This window comes from Elephas maximus, chromosome 6, assembly GCF_024166365.1.
Source record: "Elephas maximus indicus isolate mEleMax1 chromosome 6, mEleMax1 primary haplotype, whole genome shotgun sequence".
Lineage (NCBI taxonomy): Eukaryota > Metazoa > Chordata > Mammalia > Proboscidea > Elephantidae > Elephas > Elephas maximus.
The window spans coordinates 101,125,111-101,144,802 of record NC_064824.1 but is presented as its reverse complement, the minus strand read 5'-3'; the positions used below and the strand labels follow the sequence as shown (position 1 = coordinate 101,144,802).

General features: G+C 38.2%; 1 protein-coding gene and 2 non-coding genes across 5 annotated transcripts in view; all 3 read right to left on the bottom strand.

Moving 5' to 3' along the window:
- Window positions 1–840: 840 nt before the first annotated feature.
- The window catches only part of NOP58 (NOP58 ribonucleoprotein), a 33,342-nt gene continuing 14,490 nt past the window's right edge, over window positions 841–19,692 (bottom strand). Inside the window, exons 7-16 of one of the 3 annotated variants that reach the window (XM_049887902.1) lie at window positions 19,316–19,450; window positions 18,271–18,416; window positions 17,472–17,598; window positions 16,188–16,351; window positions 11,217–11,351; window positions 10,790–10,851; window positions 8,457–8,590; window positions 7,972–8,117; window positions 7,474–7,526; window positions 841–1,201 (exon numbers count right to left, since the gene is read on the bottom strand). In XM_049887902.1, coding sequence (XP_049743859.1) covers window positions 7,476–7,526; window positions 7,972–8,117; window positions 8,457–8,590; window positions 10,790–10,851; window positions 11,217–11,351; window positions 16,188–16,351; window positions 17,472–17,598; window positions 18,271–18,416; window positions 19,316–19,450 — 1,100 coding nt within the window. In that variant the 3' untranslated portion in view covers window positions 841–1,201; window positions 7,474–7,475. Of the gene's footprint in view, window positions 1,202–5,698; window positions 7,527–7,971; window positions 8,118–8,456; window positions 8,591–10,789; window positions 10,852–11,216; window positions 11,352–16,187; window positions 16,352–17,471; window positions 17,599–18,270; window positions 18,417–19,315; window positions 19,451–19,692 lie in introns of those variants that run through there. The other 2 variants (XM_049887903.1, XM_049887901.1) reach the window with 2 other exon arrangements.
- LOC126078599 (small nucleolar RNA SNORD11) lies at window positions 17,237–17,320 on the bottom strand. The gene has a single exon (XR_007518088.1). It is a non-coding gene; the product is annotated as a small nucleolar RNA SNORD11 (small nucleolar RNA).
- Window positions 18,137–18,220, bottom strand: LOC126078601 (small nucleolar RNA SNORD11B). The gene has a single exon (XR_007518089.1). It is a non-coding gene; the product is annotated as a small nucleolar RNA SNORD11B (small nucleolar RNA).

Here is a 19,692-nt window from a genome sequence, read left to right as displayed (position 1 = left end):
CAGGCACATTTACTCCTACTAGGAACCAAGCCCTTCCCTTCTTCTTGGCTCAGGTTAGGAAGCCAGTTTTAGGAAGCCTTGAGAATGCACATGGCAGCTTACCTGCAGTAATGTGGCACACCACAGCTCTCCAAAAAAAAATCCCAAAAATCAGCTCTCCAGGTGAGTACTAAATTGCCAAAGCTCAAAGGATGTTGGAGGGCAGTTCTGAGGTGGGGAGGTGGGATACAAGGGACTGGGGGTGTACTGCCATTCTCTATGACCTGCCAAGGGGTGGGTCTCCGCTGCTGTTAATTTTTTTTTCTGCTTTCTTCAGTCTGTAGGATCTTGTGGCTAGTAGAGGAACCAGCCACAAGTTCCTCTTATAGAAATCTTGTAGAAAATTTCTCTTCTATAAACTCAGTTTCTGCTTTGAAGCTTTGCCTTTATAATTTCCGTAAATCTCATCTTCTACTGAGATCTCTACCTGCTGTCTCCCTGCATTCCTCCTTCCTCAAGAAAGGACTTAAATGAGAATATGGCCTTCTTCATCAGGAGGGGCAGAGGTTGAGGCTTCGCTTTGTGAACTCTCTGAGGGCAGCAGCCACTGCATATTCTGCTTCCTTGAGTCCCCCTCTAGCAGAGTGCTTGTTGGTAAGAATGTTTAAATAAAAAAGAAAATTTAAAAAAGGAAAAAAAAAATGTTGTGAAGATCTTGGAAGTTTCCAGAGATAAAGAACTCAGAATTAAAGAAAAACAAATGGCATGTTCTTGCTTTAAAAAAACAAACCTTTTTATTATGATCATTTTTAAGATACAGAAAAAAAAAAACAGAAAATAGTGTAATGAACATCTATATGCCCCAAAAAACCAGTGTTCCTTGGAAACTCTATATGCCCACCACCATGTATTTCAATAATTGCTAAGTTTGCCGTATTTGCTTCATCTATTTATATTCATGTTTTTGCTGAACTATTTCAAAATAAATTACTGAAGTGCCAGGAGGCATGTGGACTTCCAAGCCTATAGCTGATACCCATGACGAGCTGATCAGAAGCTGATCAAATGAAGAGAAAGATATTTGACAGCGTGAGCTGGTGTGGATTGCTGCCACTTGATGGCTTGCTCTGGACTGGACTCTGCTTATGGATGCAGATGCTCGAAGTTCTAATCGGAGCAGAAGATTCTTCAGATCAAGGAACATGCTTGTCTTCTTGGAGTACTGGTTTGATAAAAAAACGTAAAAATTTTTTTTTTTTTTTTTTACAAATAGGGATGGGCAATTTAGAAATGGGCTATCTAAAATGAAGGGAGATAAAGGCATGAAGTGGCTGGCGTACACACTTTCATGGGTGTGCTTACACTCAAAATGAGGGGGACAAGGGAGGATTCTCACTGAATAGATTCCTCTTTTCCTCATAGGTCTGAGGAAGAGAGAGTGGGAGAAGATGCTGATAGGATTATATGATTCCATTGTGATTAATGACTGTTTACAGGGTTAATTGATTGTAAAAGCTGTGGAATTGTGGACTAAGGGGGAGGTAAGGCTGCACTGGAGTACAGTAGCCTAACCTAAAGTCCCTTAAAGGTTTTGCTATACTGATACCTCGTGAGGCTCAGAACAAGGGAATAATCTTCTCTCAGTTAAATGGCGAACTTGAGACAACTTTTGGAGAACCTGACCAGATCAGATGGATATCTGCAGCAGACCTAAATTGCTGGCACCTAAGTAACCTCACCCCGAGCACTCTTTGCCCCACTGAAGGACTGTTAATGACTATTTTGGATTGATGAAATGATTGGGAGGGGGAAGTTATTCTTCAAGTATGAAACAACTACGGCTAGAAAAACCAGGGCATGGCCTGCGGTGCAATGGATTGCTTTTACATGGCCTTTCTCACCACGGTCTTGTAACTCCCACTGAATGACTGGGCTGGACTATACAAATGAAATGCTTGTGGCCCACCAAGGGGATTGGATAACTTGTTAATAATGTAAATAAGGTGCATGGCACCCTTGTGGGGGTGGAACCATGCAAATATGGTGTATGGAAACCTAACAAAGGGATTGGTCAGTTTTGCCATCCCGCTAGGCTTTAAAGAGAGCCAATTCCAGATCAGAGGGGGGACCTGACTACCACCAAGAGATGAGAGCGAAGCATGTACTTTGGACCTGGGATCCCTGCGTTAAGACTCTTCTAGACCCAGGGGACAGAGAGCTGTAACGTTGAAGATGGCAAGACGGCAAGAAGCAATAGCAGAGAAACAGTAGCAACATGCAGCAGAACTAGGAGACTGTCAGGAGACGCGAAGTGGGCTTCCTGATTCACGAGGGAGAAAGCTGAGTGCCTTCCGGCAGGAGGCTTGCTGGCAGTGTAGGGTGCCTCTGGGCACTTGGTGGAGCTAGGTTTGCCAACCCAGAGCTAGAGCTTAGCACCTTCAGGCCGAGGTTTACTGGTGGAATGGGGTGCTTCCAGGCACTTACCAGCAGAACTACAAGAACATCGTAACACTTGACCGAGCAGGGTAGAGGTGCCCAGGAGGGCCAAGGGCCAGAGAGAGGCCTACCTGCAGCATGGCTATGAGGCTGACCTGATCGAAGAACTGTATCCTGAGTATTTCTGAACTCGAATTGTAACCTGTAACTTCCCTAATAAACCCCATAACTGCGAGAGTATGGTCTGTGAGTTCTGTGTGGCCATTCCAACAGAAATGTAGAGAGTACCATGGGAGGGACGGTTGGAGGGTGGAGGCATGTCTGACCTCTGCCTCATAGGAATCCGGCTTGAGCCATAGGTGCTGACAATAATTCTCTCCCCCTCGTGAAATTAGAGGAGTCAGGTGCCACTCCTATGTCATTTTTAAAATTATAGACATCAGGATATTTCTCCCCATCAGCAGGCATCTTCAAAAATTAAGGATATTCTCTTACATAACACTACCACCATTATCGCACCTAAAAAAAAATATGACGGCTCTGGGGGAAGATTCCTTGTCATCAGTCTTACCCTGATAGAGGAGCTTCTCAGGTGCAGGGACCCCAGCTCCGAAGGATGTGCTCTGCTCCCAGTGCTGCTTTCTTGGTGGTATGAGGTACCCCTCCTGTTTGCTTCTCTTTCCTTTTTATTTCTTGGTGCAGGCCACTCCCCAGGCAAACTCCCTTTACATTGGATCAGGGATATGACCTGGTCAGGGTGTTAAAATCCCACCCTAATCCTCTTTAACATAAAATTACAACCACAAAATGGAGGACAACCACAGAACTCTGGGAATCATGGCCCAGCCAAATTGATACACGCGTTTTGGGGGGGACATAATTCAATCCATGACACCCAGTTCCTATTAAAATTTCCCGAACTGTCCCCAAAATATCTTTTACAGCTTTTGATTTCTGGAACCAGAATCAATCAAGGTTCACATGTTGCATTTGATCGTCATTTGTTTCTTTTAATCTAGAACAGGAGTCAGCAAATTTTTTCAGTAAAGGGCCAGACAGTATTTTAGGTTTTGTGGGCCATATGGTCTTTGCTGCAATGACTTAATTCTGTAGTTGGAGTACATAAACATAGACAATACAGCCAGACAGTTTTTTAATGAACGGGCATGGCTGTGTTGCACATTCTGAATCTGATTGCTTCCTATGATGCTGTTTCTGCAAACTGGAAGGTAAATGCATCTAAAGGCTTCATTAAGGAGCCCTGGTAGCACAATGGCTACATGCTCAGCTGCTAACTGAAAGGTTTGCAGCTTGAACCCACCAGACTGCTCTCTGGGAGAAAAATCCTGGTAATCTGCTTTCATAAAGATTATAACCTAGAAAACCCTATGGGACAGTTCTACTCTGTCACATAGTGTTGTTATGAGTTGGAATTGACTTGAGAGCATACCACAAGGGTTTCATTAAATGTATACTAACTTTTTATAAAAGAAATTGCTTTTTCCCTGATGCTAAGAGAAATAGGCCTCATGTCTTTGGAATATGCCTGCACACTAGGCACATGTGTGGTGGAGAGCTGAGCCTCAGTGTCCTTATTTGCAGAGTGAGAGTTATACCAGGGGATGTAGATTCCTCCTACCTCTGAGATCACCCATTTCCCCTCCCCTAGTACTGATCAACTCAATGGCAATGGGTTTGGTTTTGGTGTTGGTTTAGCACTGACAAGCAGACCAAAGTTTTGAAGGATGTGATTTCATTACTCTTTGTTGCCTCATTTACAGCCATTAGTTCTCAAGCATTGCGCCCTAAGTAAACAGGGACTATAGTTTTTATGAGGGTTTCTTTGCCTTTGGTTACTTTTATAAGGGATGTACTCACAGCTATACAAATAATAGTTTACTTTCCAACTCTGAAGGCTGACATGACATAGGATGACTTGGTATTTAAATGAGTGTCATAACCAACTGAGCACTAAGCGTCCTTTGTCATGTATTAGCATGGTAGTAGGTTCGGAGAATTCTAGGGAGTCACTTCCAAAGCTTTTGCCTGGTTGGCCTACAGGCTTTCAGGGATTGACTTAACACAAGGGAGCAGCAAACACCAACCTTTGGGTCCCCAGGTTCTGTGGGAAATCTCCAATGAGCTGCCACTCCAGACTATACTGCCAACCACTTTCTGGGGGTAGCAGCAAGCCCGGCTTATAGCTGGACTCAAATCATCTATTTTAATTTTCAGATAACAAGATCCCAATTACCTTCAGGCTACGAAGACAATGTTCCAACAAGGAGTACCTTGTACTTTTCAGAACCATTGAGCACAAGCTTTAGTCGCAGTTTGCCAGCATTAGAACCACACGGTAGCCATTTGTAATGATTTGAATGGCATGGAGCAAGTTACTTAACGTCTCTGTACATTAATTTCCTCATAGTAAAGACAGCACAACAGTATCTATTAGAAAGGGTTATTAGATTAAAATAGTTAATACAAGTGGTCTGAACAGTGCCTGACACATAGTAAGTGCTCAATAAATGTTAAGTATCATTTTAGGATTACTGTGTTATATTTTCCAGTAAATGACACTGGACCATAATTATGAACCACAGAAGCTTTTAAAGGTGCTGCAGGACTGTGCTTATAATTGTGCAAGTTGGTCACTGCACAAATCCAGCATGGGGTGAGGGGGGGGATGGCAGTCACTTCCTAGTCATCATAGGTTTCGAGTTAATGACAATTTCTGGAAGCTAGTGGAAAGGCAGTGGAAACCCTAGCGGCAAAGTGGTTAAGTACTACGGCTGCTAACCAAAGGGTCAGAAGTTTGAATCCGCCATGTCCTCCATGGAAACTCTAAGGGACAGTTCTACTCTGTCCTATAGGTCCCTGAGTCTGAATCGACTCAACAGCACTGGGTTTGGTTTTTAGTAGTAAAGTGTGGTGAGGAAGGGGCACTTTTTCCTTTAATTGTACTTTAGATGAACATTTACAGAGCAAATTAGTTTCTCATTACGTAATTAATACACATATTGTATTGTGACATTGGTTAAACATTTAAGATTTCAACACTCAGGAAGGCTGATCGTTGTGATTTTACCAAGTTTTCCCCAGGCCTGTAGAAGACTACAAAATCACTAGGCATTTTCAATGTTTATTTTGTTTGAGCTGTAAAGATTTTGGCTATACAGTCCTTGGTAGGATCATTAGCCACTATCATGGAATGTGTTAAAAAAAACAAACATTTGTATCCCAAATCAAGAATGTGTTTGGAGATTATTATATTTACTATTTGATGATGCAAAATGACAATGTTCTGGGGAGCAAAATAACCAGCTTTATTACATATATTTTAGTTTTTTTTTATTTTATCAAAATATCTAAATTTAATAAAACACATAGGGAGCACAGTTACAGATACTTCTAGATATAACCAAACACATTCTGGGATTGGATTACTGGATTTGAAAGCTTGGGACCATAGTCTTACAGTACAACTCGGTCAACTGGCATTAAGACAGTTCATAAAGAATGCTCTACATCCTAGTTTGTTGAGTAATGTATGGAGTCTTAAAAGCTTGCGAGCAGCCATCTAGGATACAACTATTGGTCTCTACTCGTTTAGAACAAAAGAAAATGAAGAAACTAAAGACTCAAGAAACTAGTCTCTTGGGACTAATAACCAATACAAACCACAGACTCATCTCACCTGAGACCAGAAGAACTAGATGGTAACCAGCTACCACTACCAACCATTCTGACCAGGGAAGGTCCAGGGCAGAAAGGGAGAAAAATGTACAACAAAACTCAAATTCCTAAAAAAGGCCAGACTTACTGGACCGCTAAAAGACTAGAGGAACCCCTGAGACTACTGCCTAAAGATACTCTCTGAACTTGGAACTGAATCCACTCCCTAGTGGTCACCTTTCATCAAAACAACAGATTAAAATCATACCCATTGCTGTTGATTCCAACTCCTAGCGACCCTACAGGACAACAGATTGGCATATAAAATAAACACTGTCACCCGTGAATACTGTGCTCCCTTGAAAAATCTACTGTATGAGACCAAATGGTCAACTTTTACCCTAAAACAAAGATAAGTAGCTAAGGAGGGGCAAGGAAGCTAGATTAACAGAAACAGGACAAAAAGAATGGAAATAAGAATGTGAAAAATGTTACATCGAAAAATTCAAGAAGTTGTATAAAAATTGTTAAATGGGAACCTAATTTGCTATGTAAGCTTTCACCTAAAACACAGTATTTTTTTTTTAAGTTCTAAATTTGAAGCTTATTTACAATCTTTGAAAATTTATGATCACCTAATTTCTACAAACCAGTATTGGGATATGCAAAGTTCAGAGGGACTACTGAAACTCAAAGTTATAATCATTCTAGCTTCCTCCATCAGCCAACTGCATTTATTGAAACTTACAGGGATTCGTCTTTGTCAGTTCATGCTGACTCTTTATTTTCCCTCATTTTGTTTTGTCCATTTTACTTTAAAATAAATGTTTATTATCTTTAAAAAAAATTACTTTCGATTACTTTGCAAACAAATCAGGATCTGCATAATTTGCTGCACCTATCCAAATTGCCAATGAGTAAAGAGTTACGAACTATGTTTTCCTTTTGAAAAACAAACAGTCCAAAAAGGCTAGAAAAACACATGAAAATGAAACATTTAAGCTGGTCCATCTAATCACTGCCTTCCAAAAGGCTAAGTTTAAAATTAACCAATTAATTATCAAAACAATTGTCAGATATCGAATAAAATATAGAAAGGGAAAAAGATTCTCTACCTGAAATACAAAGAGGTCACAGAGTTGCCTTAAAATACAAAAGAAAATATTTTTATTTTTAGTATTATCAAAGATGCTAAGAAGGGGATGGTATAATGAGGTTAACAAAGTTCACATCTAGACACAAAACGCTAAAGGACTGAAAATGCTACAGATGATTTATCGCTTTCACTCAGCCTCCCCTCAATATTTTAGTGGGCATCTCTGGTATGTTCCTGACTGAATCTTGAGAGTGATGTGTCCAGGCGATCCAACTACCGTTCCTTACCATTAGTCCTCATCCTCTCTCTTTTTTTTCTTTTTCTTCTTTTTCTCTGGACTCTGAAAATAACCAATAAGAATGCTTTTGAAAGAGTTGTGACTGTAAGGGTGAGTGATAACAATTTTTTTCTTATAAAAAGCAAACTGGATCTACTTTACTTCCTTTCAAAACAAATTAGGGGGTAAAGATTTATAAGAAATGCTTCTTAAGACTTATTAAAATCTGAATCTATAAAAGCCATCCCATGGAACTAATCTGGACCAAATCATATTCTTCCCATCTCCCAAAGGAAACTCATTTTGTGATAACATTCCAGGTCTGGGAAATGGCCATTTATAAATATAAGTGCAATGAGGCAATTATTTTATTTTCACCTCTCCATCAATGAAAACCACGTTTAGCAAATGCCTACTCATTTTTTGGCACTGTATATTATACAGAGTGGATTAAATATGGAGACTCTGCCCATGCTAATAAAGTACTGGCAATTAAAAACAAGCATACAGAAACAGCTACACTGGTGCATGGTTCTTCCTCAGAAACTGGTTCTTCTTTAATACGTTTCTTTTTATCCTTTTTCTTTTTCTTCTTCACAGAGCTCTCCTCTTCTTCTACCACTAGTACTTCTTCTTCTTCTTCCTCTTCTTCAACTGAATAGAGTAAGTATAAAGACACTGCAATTAACACTGTCTGGTAATGCATTCCAGGACTCTCACTAATCCCAGCTGAACTATAAAATACAGCGAAGTTTGGTACACTTAGTCTAATGCTTAATTCCACATACTGGAAGAAATGCTTCTCACATTCCTATGAAGTCTAATAGATTTAATATTATCTTAAATATTCCCAGAGAACATGATGGCTTATTAAAACACCATTAGCTTTCAATATGGGTTGTTTCATAATAAAGGCCAATGGTGTGTACTCATCCAAGACTTATGTAATTCTTAAATAAGAGTATAAATGCCATGAAAAATTAAAAAACCAACCTTTGATTTTAATCTTGGCTTTTTTAGCTTTCTTTTCTGTAATTTCTTCGTCTTTGTCTACCTGTTCTATCTTGCGTTTTTTAGAACAGGTTGGCAGTGTGGAGTCACCAGAAGGATCATACGTTTTCACTTCACTGGAAAACCCAGAGTTAGAAAATCTCTACAAATATCTGTGTAATGGGAATAATTCTCGAAAGAAAATGTCATTAGATTATACTTTCATAAGCACACAATGCTGTTTCATTTTAGTGGCTTTGGGGCAGTTTATGAAGGCTAACAGTTTCTAAAATGTAAAGGTATTAGTTTTTTCAAGTTGGCCAATCACACTCAAGAGATGTTGTTAGGTGCTGTCCAGTCAATTTTTGACTCACAGCAACCCCATGTAACAGAGTAGAACTGTCCTGTAATGTTTTCTAGGATGCAATCTTTACAGGAGCAGATCACCAGGTCTTTCTCCCATGTGCCACTGGGTAAGTCTGAACTGTCAATCTGTCCATTAGCAGTGAGCGTTTAACCACTGTGCCACCAGGGATCCTTAAGAGAGGTGGTAAATTAAACAATTTCTGATTTAGTAATCTATGCAGTTATGGTATGTAAAAATACTCCATTAGCACAGGAGACAACTAACTACACCAGAAAGTAAAATGAACAAATTCAAGTTTCAAAACATTGGATAATTTCAAGGAAAAAAAACAAAAAAAAAACAAAAAAATCTAAACCAAGTTTTTTTTTAATACAGAAGTCTTCATCATAAAATCTCAAAAGGCAGAGGAACAAGACAGGATACACATGGATAAGAGATTTCCTAAGCCTAAGGTTTATTTTTGTTCTAACATTGCATAAAGAAAAAAAATGGAAATATTGAGTACTTAAATGCGAATTGGAGCCCTGGTAGCGCAGTGGTTAAAAGCTCGGCTGCTAAACAAAAGGCTGGCAGTTCGAATCCACTAGCCGCTCCTTGGAAACCCTATGGGGCAGTTCTGCTCTGTTCTACAGGGTTGCTATGAGTCCAAACTAACTCTACAGCAATGGGTTTGGTAAATGTGAACTAATTCTCATAATTGGTGCTTTAAGTGCACCAAGTAGTAAGCATAATGGCACAGGAACATAAATTGTTCAAAACATGCTAAGTAATATTCTACTTCTTAAGCTTACAGACATGCATGCATGGCTATTTAACTTATACAGGTTAAAAACACTTAAAAAAGATACACGTCTGTCATCTAAACATAACAATTACATGGATTTAAAATTACAGAAGAAATTTATGGTTGTTGTAGAAGAGTTAGAAAGTTCACAAAATACAAAAGAAATTGTTAATGCCCATAACTATATAATCTATTTTCCTTCCATAATATAAAAAACAATTTTCTGAAAATATATATTTTAAAATGTCTATACAATGTGCTTAATAGTTGTTATTGTACACTGCTCCCCTTGTACACTGATAGCATAAAATTATACTAAAATTTTTAAAGTATTAATATAGACCACACAATGGACAATCTTTGTACATAAATCTTTCCCTAAGTTTCTAATTATACCTATAGAAGACTCCTGAAAGTAGAATTTATTAGGTCAGTGAATAAACATTTTTAAGGCTCTTAATGTATAATGTTAAACTGACCCAGGAGAGTTGTATCACATTTTACTTCCCATTGTACCACAACCTAACCAGTATTGAACATTACCTCAAATAGTAACCAGAACACCTCTCCCCATGCAAAAAATTTTTTGTCAATTTTGTGAAGTGTGAACACTTTATGATGTTCACTACTAATCATTTTTGGACTTGTCTTTTGACTCTTTTTTAAAATGGCATAATATATACTCTGAATGACAAACATTTACTAGTAATATCTGGAAATGAGTAAGTTAAATATTAAGAGGGAAAAAAGAGGCAAACAGCATACTATGTGCCTTAGTACAACAATATAAATGTATGAGTATATGATGATTAAAAACTAGAAGTGAACATGGAAAACTGTAAATGACAAAAAAAAATTAAGAGGGAATAGTGCGGCACTTAAGTTTATAATAAAAATTGCTATCAATGGGTAAATAAATTGTGGTATATTCACACAATGGAATACTACGCATCGATAAAGAACAGTGACGAATCTCTGAAACATTTCATAACATGGAGGAACCTGGAAGGCATTATGCTGAGCGAAATGAGTCAGAGGCAAAAGGACAAATATTGTATAAGACCACTATTATAAGATCTTGAGAAATAGTAAACCTGAGAAGAACAAAAAAAAAAAATTGCTATCAATAATTAACATTCAAATAAGCAGAAACAGTTCAGCTACCTTTCCCCAAATATTACTCACCTTTTATGTTCATATTTTTCTGCTTTTGCTAATGCCTTTCCTGTTCCACTTATTTTTCTTATCTGAGAAGAAAAAGAAAAATTACTAGTAAAATTCTAAGCCATAATCGCTTCAAAATATAGTCCTGCTAATCACTGGGCCAGCAAGAAGCACTGCCTGATAATTTTCGTTTTGTTTACTTTGAACAGCATATCCTAATGGCAAACATGTTCAATATATCAATTCTTGGTAAATACATAAGAAATTATTATTAGCATGCACAGAAAAAATATATTAAACATATTAAAATGTATAATATATACTTGTTTATATTAGCAGCTAAAGGGAGTAATAAGTATATAAAGCAACTCACAGTTTATTAACCTGTGATAGATAACACTTCTAAAATAATTTTTAAAAACTAGAAATAGGCAGATGTGGTTCTTACCCCTCTATCTTCCAAGCTCCTCAACCTGGCCTCTAATTTGGCTCTGTTCTCCACTCCCATCGCAGAACTGGAATCCTCACCAAAAGCATCGTAACGGATAGCCAAGACAGTTTTGGCTGCCAGCATTCGAGAAATCTAATAGAGAACATGAAGTTAGAGGCATTCAAACTACACCTACTCCTCACTTATCAACTATCTCAACACCGGACAATTCACATTTACAACAATGGTAAAAAATCTTACTAGCCATCTATCTTGTGTATTAACGAGGCAGCGGCATGGCAGCAACAGCTGCAGGGTGTTCCTTCCCTCCTCAAGGGTCTCTGGCCTGTCTCCTCTGTGGCCGGTCTCTGGATGGACACAGAGGAGCACCCAGCCAGCGGGCACCTGTTCTGGGTTCCCAGCTCCTATGTAGTCTGAGGCCCTGAAGCTTGAAACTGCTGTGGGGTGGGAAGGGTAGAAAGAAAGTGGCATCAGAGAGGGTGTTTGGAAGAAATACTTGGAAAATGTGTGCAAGTGTAATGACATACCAAAGTGAGCTGAACTAGGCCTGAAGCCTCTGGCTCAGGGGGGCCAATGCTCAGCCAGGCTCCTGGTGCCCTTGTAGGAAGTCAGGCAGGGGAGGGGGGAGGTGGAGAGGCTCTGGATCATGAGCACAGGGCTTGTACGGGTGGGAACAGAGCCCTGCAGGCAGCTCTACTAGGCAAGGCCTGGCCCAGCCAAGGAGGAAGGTGAAGTGGTTAAGCTGTGGGCCCTCCAGTTAATGCAGCCTGGCTTTATCCAGCTTTGTTTCCTCCAGGCCTTCTTCTCCACAGAGGAATAATCCATAACTGGACTTGTCACATTGATGAGCACATCAGTAAGTCTTAGCTGTATAATTTCTATGATCATATTTTCTAAATTAAAAAAAAAAAAAAAAAAAAAAACTGGACAAAAGGATTCTCTGGGGGAAAAAAAAAAAATCCTCCATTTTCACGTACTGCTGATTTTTGCATGACGACCTGATCTTTGGAACCTAACCCTGTCAGTAAGTAAAGAGCGGGCATATTCCAATTTGAGATGTAAAAACCCTCTCCATTGCTCATTAGAAAATTACAGTAAATCTTCACACCACCATTCATTCTAAGAATTAAAAAAAAAAAAAAAAAAAATCAGGACAGTAAAAGTATTATGATTCATATTTCAGTCACTCATATTTGAACCTTTGCCACAATACAATTGCCAACTGGTTCTATATCGCCTCCAACATTCTAGTGAAAGACTTTGTAGCAATTCACATCTGGAACTAGCACCAACTATTCTTTCAATGTCTTCTATTAGTTTATAATCAGTGATGCTGGTTCTACCCCTTGAGGTTATCCAGAACTAGTGCAGACTTCTTACAAGTCTTTCAAATACCTGTGGGTCCTTTTTTAAGCTAATTAACATTTCATGTTACTGACCCCGAATTTCCCCCATCTCTGCTTTGAAAGTTGTAAAATTTCAGTTTAATTTCATTAACCATGTGTCCTCTAAAAAGACTCAAAGTACTTAATTCCTCGAAGCACCAGTTTCCTCGTCTGTAAAACAGACGCCTAGGTCTCACAGGGCTATTGAAAGGGTTCAGGCGAATGATTCACACCAAGTATTTAGAACAGTGCTTGTGCTATTACTCTTCATAATTTATTAAATGTCGATGTTAAATTGGTTTTTCTGTCCAACAATGCTTTTGGTGTGCCCCCCACCAACTCTCTCTAACTGTGGGGTGAGAAGGGAGGAAATGCAAGCAAATACTAATTCTGGCCTGGTTTGGGAGTTCTAAAAAAAATTTGAAGATAAATTACAGATGATTTTCAGATTATGCAGCTTTTAACATGACATAATTACTCTCCTTCTACTAGCCTGTATATCAGAACTTACAGGAACTTTAAAGCAGCAAAAGAAAATGGCTTTTTAATAGGGCCAGTAATAATGTCATCCAACCCTTTCAGTGTCCAAAAGTACTTTTTATTTAAAGAAGTCATCAAACCAAAAAATGGCCTATATAAATGGAAAAACATACCATGCTCAAAGAGAGGAAGACTTAGCATTGTGAAAATGTCACTATTACCCAAAGCAAGCTATAGATATAATGCAATCCTGATCCAAATTCCAAAAGCATTCTCTAACAAGAGGAGAAAACTAATCATAAACTTTACATGGAAAGGAAAGAAGCCATGGATAAGTAGAGCATCACTGAAGAACAAAGGAGGCCTCATACTTCCTGGTCTCAGAATCTTCTACACAGCCATGGTAGTATAAACAGCCCGGTACGAGTATATGGACAGACACATAGACCAATGGAAAAGAACTGAGAACTCAGAAGGAAATCCATCCACCCGTGGACAGCTGATCTTCAACAAAGGGTCAAAGTCCATTAAACGGGGAGATGTCTTTAACAAACGGTGCTGGCAAAACTGTGCACCTACCTGTAGAAAAATGAAACAGGACCCATATCTGACACAAAAACTAACTCAAAATGAATCAAAGACCTAAATACTAACATCATGGAAGAAGAAATAGGGACAACCCTAGTGGCCCTAATACATGGCATAAGTAGTATACTAACCATAACTAAAAATATAAACAGCAGAAGATAAACTAGATAAATGGGACCTCCTAAAAATTAAACACTTATGCTCATCAAAAGACTTCTCCAAAAGAGTAAAACGAGAACCTACAGACTGGAAAAATTTTCAGTTATAACTTATCTGACAAGGGGTTAATCTCTAAAATATACAGAAAACTTCAACAACCTCAACAATAAAAAGACAAATAATCCAACTGAAAAGTGGGCAAAGGACATGAACAGACAAATCTCCAAAGAATATACTCAGGCAGCTAACAAACACATGAAAGAATAAATACTTGTGATCATTAGCCATTAAAGAAAAAAAAATTTTTTTTTTTTTATAGAGAGACGCAAATTAGAACTACTGTGAGGTACCATCTCACTCCAACATCAACGGCACTAATTAAAACAAAAACAGAAAACAACAAACGCTGGTCAGGTTATGGGGAGACTGGATCTCTTATACATTGCTGGTGGAAATGTAAAATGGTACAACCACTATGGAAATTGGTATGGCACTTACTTAAAAAGCTAGAAATAGAAATACCATATGACCCAGCAATCCCACTCCTAGTACATAACGTAGAGAAATAAGAGCAGTGACACAAATAGATAAATGCATACCCATGTTCACTGCAGCATTATGCACAACAGCAAAAAGATGGAAACAACCTAAGTGCCACCAATGGATGAATGGATAAACTATGGCACATACACACAATAAAATACTGTGCAATGATAAAGAACGATGAACCCATCCATGAAACATCTCACAACATGGATAAATTTAGAGGACATTATGCTAAGTGAAAGCAGCCAATCACAAAAGGACAAATATTGTATGAGACTACTGTAAGAAAATAAGTAAAGGTTTACATACAGAAAACAACATTTGTTGATGGTTACCAGGGAAGGGAGAGAAAATAAATTACCAAATAGAAAGAAGACACATGGTAATATTAGTGAAGGGAAAGGCAATACTCTATATGGTGGAAGTCAGCACAACATGACAAAGGCAAAGGAAGACACTGATAGGAACACAAGAACAAAGGGCAACTACAGCAATTACTATAATATAGACAATCCTACAACAGCATTAACAATAATTTATGAACGGATACATAGGTAGATAGGTATGGTACAGAGGCACAGAAGGGTGTAAGGGAGCACACCCAACTGTAGATATATGTAACATTGTGGATTACTCTAATTGCGTATTTGTAGATGTTGCATGCAAACTAATATGCACAACAGAACACACAAGGGGCACAATTATGGAAGCTTCTTATGCACAACCAAACACCTCCTGGGACAAAGACACCAACCTTGAGGCTAAGGATCATAGACTCGGGGGACATCTACGTCAACTGGCATAACGCCAAACAATGTTCTACATCCTACTTTTGTGAGTAGTGTCTGGGGTCTTAAAAGCTTGCGAGTGGCCATCTAAGACACAACTAGGTATCTCTTCTCACCCAGAGTAAAAGAATGAAAAAACCAAGACTCATGGGAGCAGTTAGTCCCATGGACTAAAGGACCACATGCACCACAGCCTGCATGACGCCATGACCAGAAGAACCAGATGGTGCCTGGCTACCACTACCGACCTCTCTGACCGGGATCACAACAGAGGGTCCCAGACAGAGTGGGAAGAAAATGTAGCACAAAAAATTAAATTCATAAAAAAAGACCAGACTCACTGGCCTGATAGAGACTGAGGAATACCCAAGACTACGGCCCTAAGACACCCCTCTGATTTGGAACTGCAACCATTCCCAGAAACGATCGAGCAACAGAGAGACCTACAAAATACACAATGACACCTGAAAAGAATTGCTCCATAAGGCGAGATGAGAAGACAAAGAGGGACAGGAGCTGGCTGAATGGACATGGGGAATACAGGGTGGAGAGGAGGAATGTGCTGTCTCATTAGGGGGACAGCAGCTAGAAGTACATAGCAAGGTGTACGTAAGTTTCTGTATGAGAGACTGACTTGATTTGTAAACTTGCACTTAAAGCACAATTAAAAAAAAAAAAAAGAACGTGCTCCATAGAACAAACAATTATAAGAGACCAAAAGGGCAACATTTGCCCAAAAATAAGGATGAGAAGGCAGACAGAGATAGGAAAACCAGCCAAAAGGGAATGGGAACCCAGGGCAGAAATAGGGAGAGTATTGACACAGTGTGCAGACTGCAACCAATATCATGGAACACTTTGTGTATAATTTGTTGAACGGGAAACTAATTTGCTGTGTAAACTTTCACCTAAAAAAAAAAAAAATCCTCATTCTCTGTTTAATGTAAAAGGGACAATAGAAAGATTTATTGTACACTATAGGAGGAAGAAAACGGGTTGCTTAGGAAAAAACTGTAACTCACCTTCCCTTTGTGTTTAGGACTCGTCTGGCCTACAAGTGAAGCATGATAAATGAGACCATACTTAGGGGTATCCCGCCTAGACTTGAGAGCCCTGAAGAGTGCTTTTTCTGCTCCAAGAATCTGAACTGTAGAAGCTGCATGCTTGGCCAAATTCAAAAGAGAACCTACAGAAGAAAAAAAGTAGTTTAAGGAGTATTTGAAAGTCCTATGTATTAAACAAAAGTATCACAGTCACCACAGTAAATAAAAATCTGAAGTAATACAGGATTCTGTAGTGCAGAATTCACTAAAAATCCTGGTGCTCCAACATTTGTGCTTCCTTCTTTACCACAAGCAGATGGTTGAGATGAACTTCTGGGACAAACTGGAAGGTTAAGTTTATTAGCTCATTTTACTTACTCACCTGAGACACGTTATTACTATTCTAATTCCATTAGCATATCACAGAAATGGTTTAAGTATATAAACATGTTTTCACATAGTAATCTAGTCCCATTTCTGAGATTTATTTTGAATGCCAGCTATTCTGCTGCTTAGGTAAAAAGAAATATACCAACAAATAAAAACTTATTAGGGCACCTCAGTATTAGAAGAGCTGTGTGATAAATTATCCATATTTTATTTGCCCTGTTGTTTCAAAATCTGAATGAGGAAGAAGATTCACCTAGAAGTACACGATACGTAAGATCTTCTGTGATGAATACCAATAATGTCTCTAGTAATATATAAAAAAAAACTAGTATTTCATTGTATTTACAGATATTCAATTATATAGTATGTTATTGTAGCAATGCGTATTTACAATATCACCATACACATGCATTAAATTTGATTATAAATCAGTTATTCAAAAATATTTTTTAAGTCTAATAAATGAAAATAGCATATTCAATAGCGAAACTTTCCCATTCAAGGGTATACATCACCTGTTGTGGTTTCTTAAAGCTGTGTTCAAATCTTAATCTGATGAAATGCTAATAAATTTCATCCTCTTGCATTCAACTCAGTATCCTAATTAACCATAACAAACTTCTGACAATGGACCATAAGTGTCTCAGAAGAGGTAGTGACTAAAGATGCCCTCATTATCCAAAAGGAAGTCAGGCAAACAAATAAAAATCATCATTCAACACTTGGTCCTTAGTCCTCATCCATATACCATCTCCTTCTTTCTATTACCCAATATATCTTTAATAAATGATGTTCAAAGATTTTTAAAAAATCCTAGCCAGAAAATGCCAATCTCTAAAGATCAATATTTACAAATCACATTACAACCATCACCTGCATGAGCAATAAGTCGGGCTCCAACTAATTCCCCAACCATGACTGTAACATTGGGTGCGATAGCCATCATCCGATTTTGTAGATATTCATAGAGCTGAGTTCTATATTCTGAGATTTCGATCACCTAGTATGAGGAACAAAACGAGCAAGTCATAAACATCTTATCAGGTAAAAAAATTTTATAAAATTAACATCTCTCCTAAATTATCACAGAGCAGCTGTGTGACAAGCCTTGATAAATTAACCAGTCCTAACCTCAGTTTCCTATAAAGTGAAGGTAAGCACATACCCTCAGAGGGCTCTCGTGAGAATTAGACAATGTACGAAAGAAACCACCGACAATAGGTAAGATATGTAAACCGCTCAGTACACTGCCTAAAAATGTTGGTCAATATTTCTGTATTTTTTTAAAACTCCAAGAGCTAGACATTTGTGTCATCCTGTGACTGTGGTATGTTTGTCTCCAAACCAGAGAAAAAACTCATTACAGGCTAAAAATATGATAAAACTCAGAATTAAATAACCCAAGCCACATCTCTCTGCCTTAATGCAATTTTGGTAACTCATTATTCAGACAATGCTAACAATACAAATAATTACTTAGATAACACTCTTCTAACTGAGTTTTAATATATATTTACCCCCTCCCAATATAAAAATCAAGATGGCATCAGATGAGGTAGTGACTGTACACCCTCATATTTGTATTTCAGGTGAACAATTAAAATAAATCATCACTGCCATCAGAAAATTAGTATTACATAGCACAACTATTTTCTCTGTGTTACCGATTTACCTGAGTGCAGAGATGCAGAATGTTGCAAATATCCTCTTCTGAAACCTCTGTTCCCATGGAGATCTCTGCAGCTGCTTTCACTTCTGCTTCAACTTCTTCTGGCAGTAACTCAGAAAGCGTGGCAGAGGCAAAGTTCTTCCTATCACCTATGGAATGTTTGCAGAGGATGAGGGAGAATCACTCTTCAATAAATTATATAAAATCCATCAAATAGTCAAAAGAAAAAGTAGAAATAAGCCAATGAAAAGGCTGCCTAAACAAAACAAAAAGTGAACAAGTTTGACCTAGCAGGTTTCCTTATGGAGAGGCTTGGTTTTAGAGATAAACACTTCCCACTTCCCTCCAAAAAACAGATTCTAGTTAGAGTAAAAACAAAACTCCATGAAAACTTATCTCAGAAAAGCGGGCAAAAAGTACATAGGGCTAATATTACAAAAGTAATTTGGAGCTAAGGCTATACTGAGGTACACAAGATAGGACCAGGCATTCTTGGGGTAGTTAATATGGTAACAATATCATATTAAGTAATCTGTATTTATTAGCAACCCTCAGGTTCCTCTACTAATAGTATTTGCGTACTCTCAGTATACAACAATATAGGTAGCAAAACTACTCTTCTATTAGATATTACTAGTATTGTAAGATTTCTCCTCAAATCTGCAGTTGCCCCTATTAACAGCAAATTCACTGAGAGGTATTCACTATAACAAGCTATTTTTAGAAAAACCAAATTAGAGAACGTTTCATTCTCTATTGCACCACAGGCCACCAAAGTTAAAACTTTGTTTAAAATCCAACAGACATTAACAGCAACACTTCCCAAACTTACATATAGATCATAAAAACCCTGGGAGCTTGTTAAAAATAGACTCCTGATTCCTCCTCCACCAAGTCGAGTAGAAACCACAAGTCAAGTAGAAACCACCAACTTATGGTATTTAGGAACACATTATAAGGTGTGGGGGGGGGAGAATACTATAACCCATGTTTTAGGATGCAAATAAGTTTAGTTGTCAATGCCTTAAAGGACAAACAAGTTACTCACCAACTTTCTGTAAACATTTGCAGTATGTCAAATTATCTGAAATAATTTTTCCTAATTCAGGGAAATGCCAGCCATACCATTCTCTACACCGCATAATATAATTGTTTAGTTCTTTATCCAAGTCATCTAACAAGGCTGCAGTAAATTAAAATGAAAAGGAAACAGAAGTTAAGGGGATATCTTAAACTGGAAATTACTAGACTCTGACACTTCCAAATAAGTTTAACAACATGGGAGAATAACCTATTATAACACCAAGTGAAAAAAAAGTAGAATACAAAACTATAGCGATTCCACTTACGGCTTTACCGTGCTTCAAAAAAAAGGACAAAGGAATCTGTTTACCTAATGTTAATAAGCGCGACTCACTGACACTG